Source organism: Pteropus vampyrus, unplaced genomic scaffold (genome assembly GCF_000151845.1).
Source record: "Pteropus vampyrus isolate Shadow unplaced genomic scaffold, Pvam_2.0 Scaffold86, whole genome shotgun sequence".
NCBI lineage: Eukaryota > Metazoa > Chordata > Mammalia > Chiroptera > Pteropodidae > Pteropus > Pteropus vampyrus.
The window spans coordinates 5,050,778-5,070,647 of record NW_011888867.1 but is presented as its reverse complement, the minus strand read 5'-3'; the positions used below and the strand labels follow the sequence as shown (position 1 = coordinate 5,070,647).

The window sequence follows — 19,870 nt, the reverse complement described above, 5'->3', positions numbered from 1 at the left end:
CAGATTTCTTCTAGGAAAAAATACACTTAAGTTCAGAATAGGAAAAGAAATAAGATAGTTCCATTTGAGGATGGCTTGCAGTCCCTACAGAGGAGACAGTGTAGAGAGAATTGAGATTGTCCTGTTTTTGTGCTGCAAAAAAATTAACGAATTGTTTGTTTTAATTCAAACAGCAATCGAGTCAGTGGAATTTATGAACTCAGTTTATGCAAAATGGCAGACACAGGTAGTCCAGGTAAGCGCTCACGAATCAGGAAGGTGATGGTTGTCTTTGTCTATGTTTGGAGTATTATTATGGCAGAAATGTATCCTACCCACGTAGGATAGATATAAAATTTTTTAGAAACAAGACATATTTTACAAACCAGGTTTTTGGTGATGGGAACTATCTTTTTCCGAGTTGCAACACTGTTGGGTTTGTGGCGTACAATACAATTATAACAACTTTAATCAAACAAAGTGTTACTGGGCTTTGGAATATTATAAAAAATTCGAGTGTATTAGAATGAATTTGGCTTGGAGATCTTCATAACCATTTCCCTCTCCACCTTAGCCCCAAAGATAACTTGGCAGTCTGACTTTGCAGGTCCTGTCAAACTAGAATTTCAACTTCCTGTGCCCTAGAAACAGAAATTATTAAGTTGACTTGTTCCGTGTCCTTCTTGATGTCTTTTTGGGCTTCTGTTGTCCTTCCAGCTCAGTGGCCTTAAGCAGCACTTTGCATTTTTATGTTTGTAAACTGGAACATGAACAAAAGTCAGGGTTTTAAAAAAAATTTGATTAACGTGAGTGTGAATCATTTTAGAGAACATATATGGAATAAAGTCAGGGCACACAGGAAATATTTTGATTAAAAACTAGACTGGGGTTGGGGAGAGGTAGATGGGTAAAGGGAGTCAAATAACATGGTGACAGAAAGAAATCTAACTATGGAAGGTGAACACACAATGTAAATATATATATGCCTTCCTGTTAAAGTGTACAGCTGAAACTTATTGGATTCCGTTAAGCAATGTCATCATAAAAAAATAAATAAAAATCTTTTAAAAAATTAAGAAATGAAGAAGACCAAGTATGAATTTAAACCCCAGTAGCAGCTAATTTTAGTGTCCAGATGGCATCTTAAGGAATTTTTTAAATTAACATAAATTTATGACTTTTACATGTAAAAACAATATAACGTCTTTAAAATATATGAGAAATGATGGGGGCTAAAGCCATATGTCATCTGCCATTCTAACTGCACTACTAAAATGTGGGCATCTATGTGCGTGCGGGTGTGTAGTCCTGGCCCACATTTTTCATACAGGTGTGTTTTTATATGTTTGGAATCAGAGTATACAGACTACTTAATCTCCTGTATATTTTCACGAACATAATGACTTCGGCATGTTCTCAAGTTTCTGTGTAGTCTTCTTGTCAAAGAACATAAAACTCAGTTTTAAAAGCAATTTAGAGTTGCTTTAAGAAAAAAGGGACGATTGTTCTTTACAAAATCTCATGTATCTTGAGACCAAACTGTCTTAGTTTGCCATACATGTGAATTATTAATTCAGTTTTAGGTAGAATTGGAATTGGATTTTTCTCTTAAAAAAAGAATTGTTTCTTGTCTCAGGCATGCAGAGGAGGAGAAGAAAAATCTTGGATACGTCAGTGGCGTACGTGCGGGGAGAGGAGAACTTAGCCGGCTGGCGGCCCCGTGGGGACAGCCTTATCCTTGAGCACCAGTGGGAGCTGGAGAAGCTGGAGCTCCTGCACGAGGTATGCCAGGGCCAGGGGCGCCCAGACCAACTCGGGCAGGATTCCCAAAGTATCAGTCACCTGCTCACCTCCTCTCTGTGACCCTGGCTTTGCAGTTCGCGGTCACGCTGCGGTGTAGTACTTGTTAAAATCGTAATGAGCTTTGTGTTCACTGACGCAGTAGTGTTGGTCATCTTAGGTGGAGAAAACCCGCCACTTCCTGCTGCTGCGTGAGAGACTTGGTGACAGCATCCCCAAATCCCTGAGCGACTCATTGTCCCCCAGCCTCAGCAGTGGGACCCTCAGCACCTCCACCAGCATCTCCTCCCAGATCTCAACCACCACCTTTGAAAGCGCCATCACACCCAGTGAGAGCAGTGGCTACGACTCAGCAGACATCGAAAGCCTGGTGGATCGAGAGAAAGAGCTGGCTACCAAGGTGCGACCCCCTTCCTATGGCCGAGCGTTTTCCCAGTGAGACTAGGCTGGTCTGTCCGCTTTTTAATTTCACCTTTAAGGACCTCTGTTTTAAGGCATGCACTAACACTAACACTATGATTTTGGAATTAATAAGACTCCATTTGTACCTTTAATAAGCTTACAGACAAGTGGGTGACTAGCATATAATGGCGGAGAATGTGCAAAGCCTGTGGGCGCCAGAGGAGAGACCTGCACAGGGGCGGCTGGTGTGTAGCAGGGTGCCCACAGGGGCGCCCGCGTGCCTGGCATGATCAGTGTTAGGGAGTCCTGGGGGAGAGGGACAGGAGGCGGGCCAGGGCCACATTGCGAAGGCTCTGTGCACTACCCTAGAGGGTTTAGAGTGTCCTAGTGGTGATGTGGACATATTTTAAATAGATATTTATGTTTTAGAAAGACTTCTCCAGAAGCAGTGAAGAGGATGGATTTGTGGTGAAGAGATAGACTAGAGACAGAAGTCTTTATTGCAGTGATCCAGATGGAAATGATAAAGGTTTTTAACTAAGGTGGGGTTTTTAAGGTGGGCCCAAGAGGAAGGAGCATCACGGAAGAGATCTGGAAAGTAGAATCAGCCCTCTTGTCGCCAAGGCTGGGGAGTCGGGGGTTGAGGACGATGCCCAGGCAGGTGGTGTCTGGGCAGCTGGCTCACAACAAAAACAGAAATGAGAGGGAGTTCGTGTCTCTCGTTTCAATAATTGAATAAATGGTCTTCTAGTTGATTTAGGAAAGTATGTCCTTCCCGAAGTCTCCATGCCTTCAGTGCCAGGGTGAATCAAGAATGAAAACGAAGCCTTTGCATTCTTAAGCACTTCCGAATAGTGGTGTTCGTGGTATTCATTTTTGACTTGACGATGCTTTTTTTAGTGACTTATTTATCTTCTTCATTGGCGTACACCAGGCTTTCCTTGCTATGTGCTTAGTTAATTTCTAGAGCTGTTTGGGCACCATCTCTGCCCCACGGAAGGTCTTAGGCTTGTTGTCATCCCTTCCTGCCTTACATCCGGGGTTTCATTTGGCCACTGGAACTTACGCTTCTCTCTCTCTCTCTCTTCCCTAGTGCCTGCAGCTTCTCACCCACACTTTCAACCGAGAATTCAGCCAGGTGCACGGCAGCATCAGTGACTGTAAGGTAAGCATCTTAGACTTCCTGTCCCCAGCTTGTGCTGCATTTAGATGGCTTGAGATGGGCACAGCGTGGTTATTTGAGAATATATGATGTATCTGCTCTCGTATTTAATTTTTCTGAGTCAGAACACTGACTGCTGAAGATAAAAGTATTTCTCCATGTCTCTTTGAGTGATTATCAGATGAGAACTGTTTTGGCTTTTCCCTAATTCCCTTGGAGAATATTCTGTACGGGGTGATGTGTTATTGTGTGACAGGGCACAGGAAGTCCTGAGGTTCTCGGTGGCATAAAATTCTCTTGCCTCCCACAAAGAGTGAAGTGAACACTTTAAAGAACTGCTGTATCATTCACTCTATTCTAATCATCTTGACCTTTTTTGCTGTTCCTTAAGATACTGGAAACTCACTCCTGCCTCGGGGTCTTTGCACCCTTGCTGTTTCTGTGCCCGGAATAGTCTTCCTCCAGATGTTCCCACGATTGGCTCTCTCTTATGTGTTTCATTTTTCTGTTCAAATATTGCCTCCTTAACCACCCTGTGTAAAGCCAACAGCTCCCTGAAACTTTCTAACCTCTTTCCCTGCTTCATTTCTTGCTGTAGAACTTATCACCATCTGACACTTCGTAACATGTTTGCTGATTGGTTTATTGTCTGCCTTTTGCACCTAGAATGTAAGCTTCAGGAGGTCACAGCCTCTGCCATATTCTTAGAACAGTGTCTGTTGTTCTAAGTGCTCAGCTCATATAGACAGGATCATTCAATTAATTCAGGAGGGGAGTAGCCATATAAAAAGCCAGCCTCGCGCCTTTCGTTAATGTCTAGATTCCTAATGTGACACTCAGGCCATAAAGAATTTGTAAAACTTATTTTCTTGAATCACCCTGAAGCAGAAGACTTACGAAAGTGAGGTCCCTGGTTGTCAAAGCTCCTTATCGCAGAGGCAGCTGTGGTGGTCTGCCTCTCACTCGCTCTGTTCTGTCTGCCTCCAGCTGTCTGATGTCTCCCCAATCGCTCGGGATCCCTCCGTGTCCAGTTTCAGCAGTGCTACCCTCACCCCTTCGTCCACCTGCCCGTCGCTGGTAGACTCCAGGAGCAGCTCTCTGGATCAAAAGTAAGTACCCAGATGTCACCAAGAGAAGCTAATCTAAGAACCAAGGGACATGCCCCTTCTTGCTCAGTGATTCTCACCTCGAGGGCAGCACCCCCTCCTGGGGGCATTCGGAAATGCGTAGAAGCCTTTTCTAAATACTGTGGTGACTGGGGGCGTGCTGCTGACATCTTCTAACAGCCTGTCTCCCTGACTTTCGGCATCAGACCACTGGCTCCCCTTCTTGAACCCTTTCTGCTCAGACGAAAGGGAGTAACGTCCTTCCCTTCCCACGCTGCCCGTCTCCTCAGTCACATCAGGCACAGGAGAGCCCCATCTTGGGGAAAATATTTTGAAACTCTTATGGAAAAAAAAATATTTTGAAGACACACGAAATAATATCGGTAAGAATAATAGAGACCAATCTGGTCTAGGTTCCCTGAATTCGTCACTTCTTTGCAGTGCGCTGTCAGACTCCTTTGCCCTGTCACCATTCATTATGCGCACCTGTCAGAACCGCCAGTTACTGTCCAGCTGTCTGTCTTATGTACCAACCCTGACACAGCTGAACGTGATGGGGGAAATAACACAACCAGGTTATTTAAGTAAACCTAGGATGCCAGCAACTGTAAGATGTGACTTTATGTTCCACTAAGAAAAAGTACTGCCAACTATAAGGCAACATACCATCAATTGTAAGGTGCATCCCAATTTGAGAAATGGTAAGGTATTTTTAAGAAAGGGCTTTTTGGAATTGATGAAACAGTTAATTGGGCTTCAGCTGCTCTCCAAGGATAACTGACAGTACAGACGCAGTGGTTACTTCTGTCGCGACAGCCCGGGCTGGGCCAGGCCGGTGGGGCAGCTCTGCACCTTGGTCACGCAGGAGCTGGGGTTCCTCCCAGATGTTCGCTTTCTCTGCCGGTCTCTTAGGAAGAGGGTCTCAGACCGCAGTGTGTATCACCTGGGAGGCTCGTTCAACCACAGGTGGCTGAACCTCGCCCACGGTTTCTGATGCTGTAGGTCTGGGTTGGAGCCTGGGAATGTGAATGTCTACCAAGTTTCTGGGTGCAGCTGATGTCGCCCACCACACTTCAAGAGCCACTGCCCTACGTGTGAGCTCGGGACTAAATAGAAACCTAGAGAAAGGAGTTCATACTCCAGACACTTCCGTTCAGAGGGCTTCAGGACAGGAAGAAGGACTGAGTGACTCTGTCATCAGTGACCAGTTTCCTTTTGTGACCTCTGAAGGGTGACAGCAGTTGAATTTGGAATTAGGCTCCCGATGCCCGCTCGTCTTCTCACCGAGCTCTCTGAAACCGACAGCGCGGCACGTGCTGACCTTACTGAAGCTCTCTGACCCCGACCTCTCTCTTTCAAAGGACCCCAGAAGCCAATTCCCGGGCCTCCAGTCCCTGCCCAGAATTCGAGCAGTTTCAGATTGTCCCAGTGGTGGAAACACCCTATTTGGCCCGAGCGGGAAAGAATGAATTTCTCAATCTTGTTCCAGATATTGAAGAAATTAGACCAGGGTGAGTACTTATCGACCAGAGGTGCTGGGTGTAAAAGATGAATCAGCAGGAATGTGTTGAGGTCTCCATCGCTGTCTAATTCAAATGGGTCGGGGTGACAGCGGGCCCTGGCTTCTGCCCCAGCTATACTGTGGTGCACCCCCACGCGGCCTAGCCTGTTCCCATGGCGCTTTGTGCTCTTTTGCCATATTACTTTGGCAGATGAGGTTCTAGGCCAAACAGATCGTTCTCCTGTTTTGTTCATACTAAAGACTTGGCCTAGGGGAGACATATTTCGCTGGCCTTCAGCTCATGATCACTTTTCTTTTTGTGAGAAACTAACCCCTCTCTTACCATCTCGTTTTAGCTCAGTGGTTTCTAAGAAAGGGTACCTGCAGTTCAAGGAGCCGCTTTCCAGCAACTGGGCTAAACATTTCGTTGTGGTCCGTCGCCCTTATGTCTTCATCTATAACAGTGACAAAGATCCAGTGGAGCGTGGCATCATTAACCTGTCCACAGCGCAGGTGGAATACAGCGAGGACCAGCAGGCCATGCTGAAGGTCAGTCCTGCCCTCTCTTGGCTTTTCATCGCCACGCAAGCCCTTCCTATTTGAGTTCTGGGCTCTGTTGTGTGGGGCGGCGTCTCCTATATAGCTGGCCTCTGAGCCTGCAGTGCGAAGTGCTGTCTGCCCCATGAATGTGGCAGGCTGGTCCGCATTGGTTGTAACTTTCTCATCTACCTGTATCTCTTTCAGACGCCTAACACCTTTGCCGTATGCACGAAGCACCGTGGGGTCCTTTTGCAGGCTCTTAATGACAAAGACATGAACGACTGGTTATATGCCTTTAACCCCCTTCTTGCTGGCACAATACGGTAAGAGGTCCCCGTGCTGCCTTCCCCTCTGGGGCTTTGGGTCCCAATGACAGCAGCATAAGCAGGGAAGGAAATCTTGTTCCAAACAGGTTTAAAGTAGGAGGACAGCGGTGTAAGTGGTTCTGGGTAGTGATGCGGCCTCAGCTCCCCATGAGGGTTCATCTGGCGTCCTGAGCAGCTAAGGAGACCGGTCACACTTGCTCCCAATCGATCTCTCCGGCTTTGACTTTTTGTTCTCAAGGGTCTGCAGCTGGGGTCTGTGGGCTGAGTAAAAGGAAGACTGTGAGAACCTTAATGGCCAGTGCTCGGCCCTGTGACCTGGCCTCAGATCCTGTGAGGGGCTTTGTCTCAGGGTCCCCTGGTGGGGAAGACCACAGCCCAGCCTGTTGGTTTGGGGCCTGCAGTGCAGTTTAGGAAGAAGTCTGAGGAGGGAACCTCGGAGGAAGACCGTGAGGGAGGACCGTCTGGCCCAGTGTTCTAATCCTGCCTCTTCCTGTATCGCCCACAGGTCAAAACTCTCCCGCAGATGCCCCAGCCAGCCGAAGTTCTGACTGCCGAGCGCCCCCACTCGCCTTCCAGAGATAAAGTGTTACCTCTCATTCCCCTCGTGATTCTTGCCGGTTACTCTTGTGTGTAGTCTTGTGGCCTGACTACTTTCCCTCCTCGTCCAGCACTTTTTCTAGCTCCTGTTCCCCAGCTCCATTGCTCTGTACTCTTTCTTTTTTCCTGTGCTGAGAACCTTGTTAGTAGCATGTGGCCTAACAAAAGGGGGGAAAAAAACCAACAAAAAAACAAAACCCGGAGGGGATCCAGCGAATCTCCAGATTATTTTTTAGTGTATTTTGGCTTCCTTTTGTATGATGCGTCCTCATGGTTACCACCCCTGGTGTCTGTACCGCTGTCTCTGGATATCTGTCTTTTTTTCAAAACAACAGAATTCTTTTCTTCTTTTCTATATTTGTGATATCACTTTAATTTTTCTTGGGTGGCTTAGAGACAAAGGAGGAGACATCTAGCTTTTTAGAACCTGAGAGGAAAAAATCTTACCTTCTTTCTTTCTGTCGCTTTTTCCATCACTAATCCCTGCGTTTTCCATTTAGGGAAAAGGTCGTGGTGAGCTTGGAAATGGGACGAGCGTAGTCTCTTGAAATCGGGGCTCGTTGAGAACACAGTTACGCACTTTCCGGTTAGTGGGAGAGAAGAGAGGACTTTTTAGCAGCCTCGACGGTGGCTGCTGCAGACCTTGTAGGAAGGGAGGAGCTGAGGATATCGCTGGTGGGTTTCGAAGGATCGTAGGGTCCGGCGGTGGGCCGTGAAGGCGGGCGGTCAGCAGCCTGTTTCCAGTCGCTCACTGTGAACTGTTTTTCCCATGGCGGGGGCGGGTGGGGGGAGGAGGAGCCTCTCAGAGTTTCTCAGGTCTGTTCTTGGCTTTAGCCATGACGGTGGCTCAGTTTGGAATTAGTGCGATGTCATACACAAATGTCCCACAAGAGGGCAGTGTTTCACTTCTGATGAGGAACTTGATGGTCATTGTTATTATAATTATGGTAATACCGAGTAATGACCTTGTGATTATTAGCTTCTTTAGATCAAAGAAATGTAGCTTTCAGGTATAAACTTGGAAGTCTTTGCTGAAGCCAGTGGTCATTTTCAATAATCCTTGTGAAATTGAAAGTATCAGTGATGCCTGCCCTTTGTATTCTTAAATAAACAAACATGGCAGGCTTTGCTTTCTGGATCCCAGGATTAAAACCAACCCCCTCCACCACTGGAAATAAAATGAAAGGACATCTTGGGACAGAAAAGAGGGTCCGCCTGAGCCCAGGCCTCGGTGTTTTGTTGCTTTATCTGCCTGGTCCAGCTTCCTCCTCGGTTGTCTCCCTGCCCGAGGAGAAAGGAAGAGCCTCCGACCAAAGGTCAGTCTCCTCCTCTGACAGAACAGGGTAGGCCGCTTCCAGAGGCCGCTGGGAAGATACTCTTTCTCTCTCAGCTGCCGGTGAGTTTTACGGGAAGGACGTGGAGGAAGAAGGCCTGCGTTAACTTCACTCGCTTTGCCAGTCGACTTGGGTTGTTTCGTACCATCCTGTACTTCCCCTGCACACAGTCCCCTGTTTGACCATCCCGCAGGCATTCCGGAAAGTATCTGACCGCTCCCACTTTGTGGAGACAGGGCCTTTGGCCTTGAGGTTGCTGACTCGGGTGCTAAGGAATTGATGACTTTGCTTCCGGTGGCAAAGGGCAAGGGCCCGTGCACTCTGCAGGACAGGTGCTGAGTGGACTCGTCTCTGAGAAGAGGGCCCCCAGCTTCACCCAGTAAAACTGGCTGCAGAGAGGAGGAAAAGTGAGTCACAGAGAGCTTAATAGAAGAAAGGACAGAAATCACAGGCTGTGACCTTGTCGGAAAAGTGATCAAGAAAACTCTAGTAGATTTTTAAAAACTTTTTTCTTCTTAAAACATAGGTCACTAACTGTATTGTTATTTGTTTTCTAAGTGATATGTAAGATTTTTAACGTAGTTAGAGGTTTCTTCATTGTCTAATGGACACAATATGCCCTTCTGGTGTATACTCAAATCTAGGGTCTGTCGGTGCTTAGAGACAGCTTCCTGGACTGGAATTAAATCTAATTTCAGGGAAATAAAGATGAAATTTGAAGGTTTCTTTTAGAATTAAATCATGGATGCTGCTGCTGTTAGGAAGCTGGACAGAAGGGTCCATGTCTGCGACGAAGGCGAGGAAGGCCGAGGGAGCGTGAAATCACGTGATACACTGAAATGACTTTTGCTTTTTCTTCTAACTCAAACAAAAATGGCTTGGAAAGTCTTTGCTTTGGAGGCGTCAGGTACTAGAACAGGCCGAGCTGGATTCTCACATGCCCAGGTGAGAAGGCCTCGTGAGGAAGCGGGGTTCTCGGAAGGTGTGCTCTCTGCCACCTGAGGAGCCTCTGCGGTGGCTGATGGGCACAGGCAACCCCTTTTGGTACCCCTCTTTCTTTAAGGCCCCATCTGCAAATTGGAGTTAGCACAGTGTCAGGGTCGATGTTCCCTTTTCAGACAGACCCATCTCTACTTTGAAGCTCTCAGAAAGGACTCATGACAGGAACTATTTATGAGGCTTTAGCTGAAGCCAGAGTGGCAAGAAAGTTGAGGAGCGAACTTCACCTTTAAGGAAACCACTTTTTGAGGGTTTTTAATTTATTTTTCCCAAAGCACTACTTTAAACAAGCAAAAAAAAAAAAAAAAAATACAAGGAAGAGAACTCTTAAATTAAGGAGAAGTGAGCGCTAGTTAAAGCTAATCATCTCCTCCCTTCCTCCCCCATCTTTCTCTCTCCTGCCAGAGCAGAGCGTGGACTCACAGCCCACACGGACCCGTGCTCACCCGCTCCCTTCCCTGCACCCACCTGCCTGGGGGTCAGTCAGCTCTCAGGCCGGGCCGTGCGGGGCCAGCCAGCCCCTGCCCACAGCCAGGACTGCAGGGAAGGGCTGCTTCTGGCAGCCGAGCGGGCACCAGAAATCCAGCACGTGGTCAAAACGTGTTGGCAGCGAGAGAAAGTGATTTTTCCCAACTAGGAAACCACTATCGTTTTATATGTACATATATAGATATATATATCTTTTTCCCCTTCATCTTTGTCGAACTTATGGAGATACTCATACTTTCAGTGAATTTTTTCCAGCTCTTTCAAGATGAAGGACACTAAGCTAAATCATTGGGAAAGGTCTTTCGGGATCTAAAAATGAAATGACTTCTCCTGGCACATGTTTCAAAGCAAAGACTTTGTTGCCTGCTGCTCGTTCTCTAATTTACAGGGATATTTAATTTTGTAAGGTATTTGTATATTTATACAGCTGTAACTAGTTGCGCATGGGCCTGGAAGAGGAGAGCGGCCTGGCACGTGGCACCTGTCCGTACTGCCACCTGGTGCTGTGCCCGCTCGGCTCCCCCAGACAGTGACAGGGCTCGTTCCTTCGTTCGTTCCACTTGGGTCTTTCTTTTTCTCTTTCGGTTCCCTTTTTAAAATGTGATTGTTAACCTGTTCCTTAAAAACAGTTCTAATTCTGCTGCTGCTCTCAGAAGGTTTGCCGAATGTATTTTAAAGAGGACTCTGACTCGTGCGCACTGCAGATGTCCTCGTGGCCAGACGCGATTCACCCAGCGTGTGGCCAGAGCGTTGCTGTATGAAGTGGGAATGTACTGGTTTGTGTTTCCTCAGTAAACCGAGAGATGATCTGCTTTTGTTGTTCAAAAGGCCATTTATGAAATTCATATTTGAGTCCCATAAAATCGTAAGAAAGCCTCTGATCTTTTGAAGGAAGAAATTAGAGTTGATATAAATTTCATGTGAAAAATCACAGCCAAACAGCTCCTCTCAGATGGAAAGTCTGAGCCGAGGTTGGTCTCTTGCCAAACCCTGGCTGTCATGTGTTGTTTTCGTGTCTTCCGGTTAATTTTTTTCATGCTGCGTATTCTGGCTTCAGTTCACCTGAGGACTCTCTCAGCTTTTCACATGTAAGGCATCGTCTTAGATTTTGTGGCTCTAAAGTACTTGTCCGTTGAGGTTTCGAGTCCCTTGTCACCATCCTCGTGCACTACAACAAAACCCATGAAGCATAAGTGGCCTTTTCGAACCAAGACTTTGCAAACTGATCTCTCCCCAGAGAAGGAGGCGAGCACATTAGCAACAATGTACATTATTAATTTCAGATTTTCATTTTCATGTTTTATTATGTAAATACCTGATGTTTGGAGCTTGAGTATACAGAATGTAAATATAGTTCTTGTATTTGTACTAATTCTGGTTCTTCTGCTGTATAGCCTTAGACGTGCAATGCAGACATTATCTAACTGTGTATGGTAACCTTGCATCACAGAACTATTAGTGAACGAGGTAAAATAATAAAGGTACAACCAGTGCATCAGAAGGCTCTCGATGTGCATTTTTTCTGGCACTCTTTGAAGGCTTCGTACACAGGTTTTTCTTGCCTTGCGAAGATGCTGCTTTTTTAGGACAGGAGTCACAGTGCTGTTACCTACATGCTCCTTTCTGATGATTCAGAACCGCGGCCATTACATAACCAGGAAGCTGATGCGATGCTGTTTCTTAGAAAGTGCTTTCCTCTCCAGGATGGAAGTGGCGATTTTAGGTAGAAGATTTGTCTTTTTTTTCTCCTAAAGCCTCTCCCCTCACATACTTTACCAGCAATTCTGTAGTGGCAGTGGTGGTTTGGGGGGGGGGGGGTTGAAAGTTTCACCGCGTCAGCTTAATTTAACGAGCTCGCGTTGTGAGCGGAGCAGGAGCAGGGACCACTCTCATGCGTGTCTAGGGAGAAACGAAGAGTGGGGGAGGAGCAGCATCCAGGCAGAAGGCGGCCATGCAGTCCACACACATCCGGTGCGGCCGGATGCTGATGGTACGGGAGGTCGCCGGGGAACAGAACCAACCCTGGCACTTGTGGGCCCCCCCACCCCCGTTCCAGTGGGGACCATTCGGTACACAAATTATGTCAAGCGGTAAATACCGCAGAGCAAAATAAAGCTGACCGAACGAAGGGGCGGGAAAGGAGGCGTCACTTTATTTATTTATTTACTTACTTACTTTTTTTTAGGCGAGGTAACCCTTGGTTGACCTCACAGATCGTAAGGACCTTGTCAGCTTACAATCCCTTATTTTTTATTTTTTACGCCTATAGCACCTGGTCTTCCTAGGTGGTCTCCCATCCAAGTACTAACCTAAGCCTGATGCTGCTTAGCTTCCGAGATGAGACGGGATCAGGCGTGTTCAGGGTGGCATGGCCGTAGACAGGAGGCATCATTTTAGATCACGGGTCAGGGATGGGGCCTCTCAGGAGAGGACATGTGAGCAGTCCCCTGAATGAGGGATGGGTAAGCCATGCAGATCCCCTGGGAAAGAGGTCTCCAGGCAGAGAAATAACTCCTTGAGGCAACAGTGTCCTCTGTAGGTTCCAGAAAGAGTGAGGAGGCCCGTTTGGAGTAAGGGGGAGAGCACGGGGGCCCCGAGGCCAGAAGGGAGCCAGAGACCAGGTGGATTAGGGCCCAGGTAACTCACTTCACTGGAGGGAAGTAGGAAGACAGTCAAGGGCATCGGGAAGGTGAGTCACATGATCTTACAGTCACGCTGGTACCGATGGGGATCGTTGTGAGAAATGTGTCAGGTCGCTAGCGCACTCACACAGACCCGCACACCTGGGCTGTGCGTGCGGTCTGTCGTGGACCAGAACGCCGGTGTGCAGCCGGCGCGTGACCGTTCGTTTTTAAGATCATTCTTAACTGAAGCGTGGAAAACAGCTGGGGGAGGGGGACAAGGGGAAGAAGGGACACAGAATAGGAGATTGTTACTCTAGTGCTCCAGGAAGAGGATGGCAGTCCCACTAGAGTGAGCGCCGTACAGGCAGAGAAACGGTCGCATTCAAGATTCGTCTTCATGTCAGAGCTGCCCGTCGGCCGAGGAGCTGCACGTGGAGCCGGAGGAGAGGAGTCAGGTAACTAAGGACGGCGTGGCAGCTTCTCAGGTGGAAAAGATCGGGAGACGAGCAGTTAAGGGCGGTACTGAAGTAAGAATTTGATTTTGGTCCTGTCCACTTGGAGATACCAGCGTTTCCACCTGAAAGTGTAGTTGATGAGGCAGTTGGGTATACTAGCTGGACTCGGGGGGAAGCTGGGGCTGGAGGCGGACATTTGGGACTTGTCAGCGTGGAGGGGGACAGGCGAGGGTGCCAGGCAAGGAGGTCGGGGGAGTGAGCGTAGCTGCGAGAACCGGGGGTTGTATCTCGGATCGCTCGGAGAGGAGGGCGGGAGACAGGACGACCCAGCAAAGACGAGGCCCCTGCCGAGGAGACGGTGACACCTGGCAAGCAGTAAGGAGGTGTGTGCAGGTGGAGAGAGTGGTAACTGTGTTGCTGACACATTAAAATAAGAACAGCAGTGACCACAGGTTTTGACAACAGGGAGGTCTAAGGATTTGGACGGAATCAGTGAACATCATCGCATTTCCCCAATTTCAGGGCCAACCCAGAAATAAAAGAATAAGGCAGTTGGGAGATCAAAACGTCACTTATTTTTATCTTTATTACTGTTAAAGATGCGATTAGGCACTGTGGCTGCATCAGTGGATAAATGGAGTCCCTCCCACCGAGCCTCAGAAAAGAGGGTTGGAAACGGCGCTCGTCCAACTTCGGCCTGCGCCGGGCAGACTCACCTGGGGGCTCCGGTGAAACGCAGGTTCTGGCTGAGCAGGCCCTGCGGGGCCTGAGAATCTGTATTCCTGGTAAGCTTCCAGGTGACATCAGTGCTGCTGTTGTGGGGCTGCACTCTGAGCAGCAAAAGTCTAGAGGAGCCGCAGAGAATGTTCTAGGAGGCAGCGAGGCCCTGGGAGAGAGGCAGGACGTGGCAGGCTGTCCGTGCCTCGGGGCTCCTTCTAAACTCACAGGATTATCATTTCTCTCCGCGGGGGGTCTGTGAGGGGCGGGCAGAAGCAGGAGTGGCGTACGGGGAGCTCCTTCCGTGGGAGGAGGTATCAGCAGCCCCTCTACCCTAACGGGGTCCAGCGAGCAGAGCATTTTCGTGGGTGATGCTGAAGAAAGCCTAACCAGAGTAGGTTCAAGGGAAAGAGGAGGTTGAAGGAATGAGTACAGGTAATTCTTTCAACGGCTTTTACTGCAAAGGGGAGAAGAGAAGGGGATGTGGGGCCCAGAGAGAATTTCGTTATAGAGAAAAGAGCTGGCCCAGCGTGTGCCGCTGATTGGAAGGGGAACCGGGCGGTAGGGAAGGGGTTTGCCGGAGCAAACCCCGGTGTAGGTGGCGGGGTTAAAGCGGATGCACCGTGGAGAGGTAGGCCCTCGGCCTAGGGGCACACCGCAGTTCACCCGCAATCCCAGGAGGCTTCGCAAAGTCGAGCAGACAGCAAAGGGACAGGAGCCAGCACGGTCCTCTTCTGAGCATTGCCTTCCAGGGACTGGCTCAGGGGTCTTAGAGTTAGGCGGGTCTAGGGGTTGCCATGTCTTCCTGAGCTCCACTGTGCTTTTCGTTTAAACAGAATTTGTGTTTATAAATCTGGTTCTCCCCTACAACTAGACCCCACCCAGGATTGGTCCCTCGCTGTGAGTCTCCACGTCGCTCCCAGAGCTGACAGTGCAGAACATCGGGGCATCCCAGGGTGCCGTGCACATTTAGCACATTACTTTTCTCTGATGTTCCTTGCCTTTCCGCTTTTGGTTGGGTGCTGAGTTTCCCACTTTCTCTTATGAACTCCTCATAGGCACAGTCCTAAATTTTTAGCTTTTCTAACCATGTCACGTGCTTATCTGGCTTTAGAATATGTGGTCTCTGAGTGTTTACAAAACCGTTCTTTCTAACTAGCATGTGAACAAGTCATTTGTGTTTAGTTGCAGGAATTATATAGCAAGTAAGTGGCAAAGCTGGGATTTTCAAATCTGCCCCAACTAGTGTGTTACTTACACACCCTATTATGTAAGTCAAACAAAGGGTTCAGTCCTGGGAGGTTTGCAGAGAAGGGCTGTTTTTGTTCGCTCCCTGCCCATGCCTTCAGTTGGGATTTGGGGAGTTACGGCAAGGCCAAAAGTTGTTCAGATAAATAGTAATATGTGTTGACTTTCTTAAGCAATCTAAGCCAAGCATTTGAGAATTTTCGAAAAACTAAAGGTCAGCATAAAGCTCTAGCGCTAGGAAGCCCTGGCTTTACTGTGTCCACCTCTAGGGCAGACTTGCCTCTTATCTCAAATTGGCTGCTCTCTTGAAGCCAATTTGCTGGAGTTCTCCAACAATCCTAGGAAGCAGTAAATTTTGCTGGTGGTTAGCACCTTAACCAAGAAGTGGGAACGCTGTGTAGCATATAACATTAGAAATAGAAGAAAAAATGATTGGCTATTTGATTTGATGTTTAAGCATTTGCTTTAAAAGGAGCCTATTCAACAGTAACTCGGGTGTGTCCAGATATTTAGTCACATTGACTCAGCATAACTTCTCCCTTGACAAATCTCAGGCCAGAGCAATCAATTTGTTGCTGCAATAGAATCTGATGGTAGGCTTTTCTCCTTACAGAACCCTACAGAAAGAGGAAATAGTTGCAACAAAGTCGAAAGGTGTGGGGGAGGTACCGAGGCTCTCTTGAAGAGAGCCATTGTGTAAAGTGCCACCTATAAAATTTCTACAGGTGCTGTTTGTTCTGCGAAACTAGTCACTGAAAGTCAATTTCAATTTATCTTTCCATTTAAAGTCATCTAAACAGCTCTAATATAGAGCTAGCTATACCCAATTTCACTGGGAGGATATGTCCGTGAGTGTGCGTGATTATGGCCTGCTAATCTGATTAGGAAAGAGCTCTGGGCTCGGCCCTAAGTAGACCTCGGTTAAAGTTCAGTTCTTTCGCGCACTGGCTGAGAAAATCAGCCTCCCTGAGCTGAGTTTCTTTGTCACGTTAGGTGAGAGTGATAATGGCGTCTTAGAATCATATAGCAATTTGAGGTTTATGAAGAGCTCTCCTAGACATTAGCTCATTTTAACACGGGAAAGGAGGCAGGACAGACAGGAAGTGGAAACCCTGCAGCAGGCAAGGAGCCTGCAGACTAAGCCCCTGGAGAACAGCAGGGCCTTGGGGAGGTTCCAGTCCCTTTGTCCTTTCTGAAGCTTCTCTCAGCATTTTCTGCTTCTGGATCTCTCATTCTCTACAAGGCTGAGGTGCCCAATCTGGCCTGGGAAAGGAATGCCGGAGGAGGCAGCACCCCGCATGGGGTCTATTTCAGTGTCAGTGCCTTGGGTGAAAGTCCCCAGACCCTGACCACTCTCTGGTGGACTCAAGATGAGGGCCTTCCCTGCAGACAAAAGGACCATGCCGTGGAGTGCTGACTGTGGCCGTGGGAGGGGGGGCGTGGAATGCTCGCTGCAAAAATAAAACATAAAATTGGGGAAAAAATTCCTAAAAACATTTCAAGGCTTTTGAAATTGACCAAAGGCAGACACATTAAAAAGCATTTATTCTTGGGAAAAACCACTAAAGCTTCAGTAAGAGCAGTGGGAGCCTGCAGACTTCTTGCCTGGGGCTGTTCCCCATCTTGCCTTCTCTCTGTTGGTAAGAAAACTTGTTTCATCAGCTCAGGGCTTTGCTTCAGGGGGGCAAACCTGATCACGTGTGTTTGGTGGGGCGGGAGGCTGTGGGGGGTGCCGGGGCTGGTAGTCCTGTAACTTTTCTATCAGCTGAAAGTGGCAACCTTGGTGAGAAATGAAAGGGAAAACCCACAGCTTACTCGCCTGAGGTTTCTGGCAAGCAGCAGACTAGCCGTAACTTTAACAGGGAGACTGGAAATGAGAGTGCAGAAGGACTAGATAGGCTCTCAACACATTCTTGCTGACTGGGAGACTCCAGAAAGCCCAGCAGAAAGTAAAAGCCCAGGCAGACTTGAGAAGTGGGTGAGCTGTGAATGAACTTCCCAGTGCGCGTGCAGACGCATAGCCCAGGTATCTAAGCACAATATCTCTCCCAATTGGCTGGCAGCTAAGTTAAGGAGACACAGGGAGACCCTCAGGAAGCCAAGTTAAAAACAATTATATAGCAATTTAGGAAATACAGTAAATATTTTTTACTATATAGCAACGTTGTAAAGAATCTGAACAGAGTACCAACTATGTGAAATTGGATTCTAGAAGGAGAGGAGAGAAAGAAAAACCAGAAAAAACATTTATTTGAATTAGTGGCTAAAAACTTTTAATGTGTTGAAGGACATTAATCTACAGTTCTAACTCTTAATCCCAGTAGGATAATCACAAAGAAATCCAGAAGTAGACGCATCATAAACTGCTGGAAACCAATGGGAACGTTTTAAAAACAGCAAGAGAGTGTACAGGAGAGTGACAGTATGATTAGTGGAAACAGTGAAAGCCACAGCCGCTGAAATGAGATGCTCAAGATGCTGAAAGGAAAACTGTCAACCAAGGATTTTTTATCCAGCAAAACCATCCTTCGAAACTATGGGCAAAATAAAGACATTCCCAGATTAAAAAATAAAACTAAGTAATAGTGCTAGCAGACCTGCTCTGTAAGAGATACTGCAAATCACACTGGTCAGCCCCGTGGAACCAAGCTCAGACTGAGGCCCATTGTTCCCAGCCATTGTATCAAGCTGCTCGGGTGGCAGGGGAGATGATACTTTTAATAAGACGTGCTGGTGCACCCTATTTAGGGCACCCTGAAGGGGTGTAGAACAGAGATAATAACCATGGGGAAGATGATAAAACACCTGAGATGATGTGTATTTGGATCAGGAAGATAGATATGCCAAATGCATGGCTATGTCATGGTCAAATGGAAGATTTTCTATAGCAAACCATTCGAGTAATGGATCATTTTTTCACCAGCTAAGCTGGAACTGTGGGAACCAGTCAGCTTTGCAGAAAGCTGCAGGGGTGCTCTGTCTCTCTCCCAGGTTTCACAAGGAAGCCTCAGAGCAATAATTTGATTCGGTCCTATTTCCCACCACCGTTTACATCTCTTCTGAGTCCTTCCCATAAAAAAGGTAGAAACTCGTATATGGATACTAAGTGTCAGACGCAGGTTTCCATTTGTTTCAGCCCTAGAGCTACCTTGTGAGATTTTCATCATTCCTGTTTAACACATGAGGAAACTCAGATTCAATAACTTGCCCCAAATTGCACAGGTAGAAAAAAATGGAACCAGAGTGAGATAAGGTCAGTGGGACAGCAAAACCCGTTCATTCCCTAACCTCTCCATCAGGCAGCTCCCAAGAAAGACATTCTAGATCATTTGAGAAACCATCTGATCTGACTTCGATAACTGCTGTCCTACCACTGAGGCTGGCTCTCTGAATCCCAGGTTTTATTGAGAGGGATCTTGGCGAGCATTTAACCCGTCCCCCGAGGGGCAGTTCTAGTGACTATATGACTCAGCAAGTCTCAGCTCAGCCCAGTTTCCTCAGGTCTAAAATACCTGGGCTAGATCAGAGGTCCTCAAACCGGTTGGTCCCAGGACCCTTTACACTTCAAATTATTGTGGACCCAAAGAGCTTTTGTTTATGTGAGCTATATGCATCGATGTTTACAATTTAAAAAATTAAACCAGAAACTTTTATAAGTAACAGTTGCCTCAGCTGTACAGGAAGAGGTTCAATGACTCGACCTCCAAGCCTGGCCCATCACACCCCAAGTACATTCAGCGCCTGCTCTCTCTGCGCCTGTTTCTTCACCTGCAAAAAGGGGCTATGTTTCCGTACAGGGTCGCGTGAGGGCCACACGGGGTCGTGTGAAGACCAACGTTTCCTGGCACCCATGGCACTTGCCCGAATACCGGAAGAGTAAACCTCGGTCGTTGCCCGGAGCTGAGCGACACGATCCATGAGCCCCATAGCGCAAAGCACGGGGAGGAAGGAGCGAGGGACCCTCGGACGATAGGCGTTCATGTGCCTGGTACCCTGAAAGCGCGACCCAACCTGCCCCATCGTCCTTCCCCGAGCGGAGCCGCGGAGCACAGCCCCGGCCCTGAGTGTCCCGTGCCGCGGGCGGGCGGGACGGAGCCGGCCCTGGACCCGCCTCCCCGCGCCGGTCCGCGCGCCGCGGCCAGCGCAGGGGCGGTGCCATCGATGTGCTCGGCGCTCTCCTGAGTCGGCCCCCCGGGAGGGGGCGGGCCCGTCTGCCTCGGGTGGTGTAACAGGCGCCAGGGAGGACCAATGGCGTGTCTGCACGGCTCCACCCCGTCCTTCCGATTGGTCAGTACCGGCAGGCGGGGCCGCGGCCTCGGGAGACCCCCACCGCGGGCCTCAGTCTCGGTCGCCCGAGCCGCGAGTCCAGTTCCCTCCGCCTCTCTTCGCTCCTGCCGGGTCTGCCGTCGCCGCCATGGCCCAGTGAGTGACGGCCCACGGGCGGCCGGGGACTTTCCGAAGAGCGGCGCCGCCCCCGACGTCGCCTCGGCCCCGGGGGCGCCCGAGCCCGGCCTCGTGGAGCCCAGAATCCCAGGCCTGCGGGGTCTCAGCCCCCTTGGGCCCGGGCCCCGGATCCCGAGCCAGCCGCGCA

General features: G+C 48.5%; 2 protein-coding genes and 1 pseudogene across 2 annotated transcripts in view; 2 read left to right on the top strand and 1 right to left on the bottom strand.

The window, feature by feature from the left end:
* KIF1B (kinesin family member 1B) overlaps positions 1 to 11,733 on the top strand; it is a 113,585-nt gene extending 101,852 nt beyond the window's left edge. The window contains exons 36-44 of the mRNA XM_023532663.1: positions 170 to 235; positions 1,616 to 1,761; positions 1,940 to 2,179; positions 3,275 to 3,346; positions 4,331 to 4,452; positions 5,811 to 5,960; positions 6,307 to 6,499; positions 6,695 to 6,813; positions 7,322 to 11,733. Of these exons, the coding sequence (XP_023388431.1) occupies positions 170 to 235; positions 1,616 to 1,761; positions 1,940 to 2,179; positions 3,275 to 3,346; positions 4,331 to 4,452; positions 5,811 to 5,960; positions 6,307 to 6,499; positions 6,695 to 6,813; positions 7,322 to 7,364 (1,151 nt within the window). The 3' untranslated portion in view covers positions 7,365 to 11,733. The remainder of the gene's footprint in view (positions 1 to 169; positions 236 to 1,615; positions 1,762 to 1,939; positions 2,180 to 3,274; positions 3,347 to 4,330; positions 4,453 to 5,810; positions 5,961 to 6,306; positions 6,500 to 6,694; positions 6,814 to 7,321) is intronic.
* A 453-nt stretch (positions 11,734 to 12,186) lies between these two features.
* PGD (phosphogluconate dehydrogenase) overlaps positions 12,187 to 19,870 on the top strand; it is a 23,405-nt gene continuing 15,721 nt past the window's right edge. The window contains exons 1-3 of the mRNA XM_023532662.1: positions 12,187 to 12,225; positions 13,264 to 13,386; positions 17,207 to 17,257. Coding sequence (XP_023388430.1) covers positions 12,187 to 12,225; positions 13,264 to 13,386; positions 17,207 to 17,257 — 213 coding nt within the window. The remainder of the gene's footprint in view (positions 12,226 to 13,263; positions 13,387 to 17,206; positions 17,258 to 19,870) is intronic.
* Positions 12,496 to 12,615, bottom strand: LOC111742143 (annotated as a pseudogene).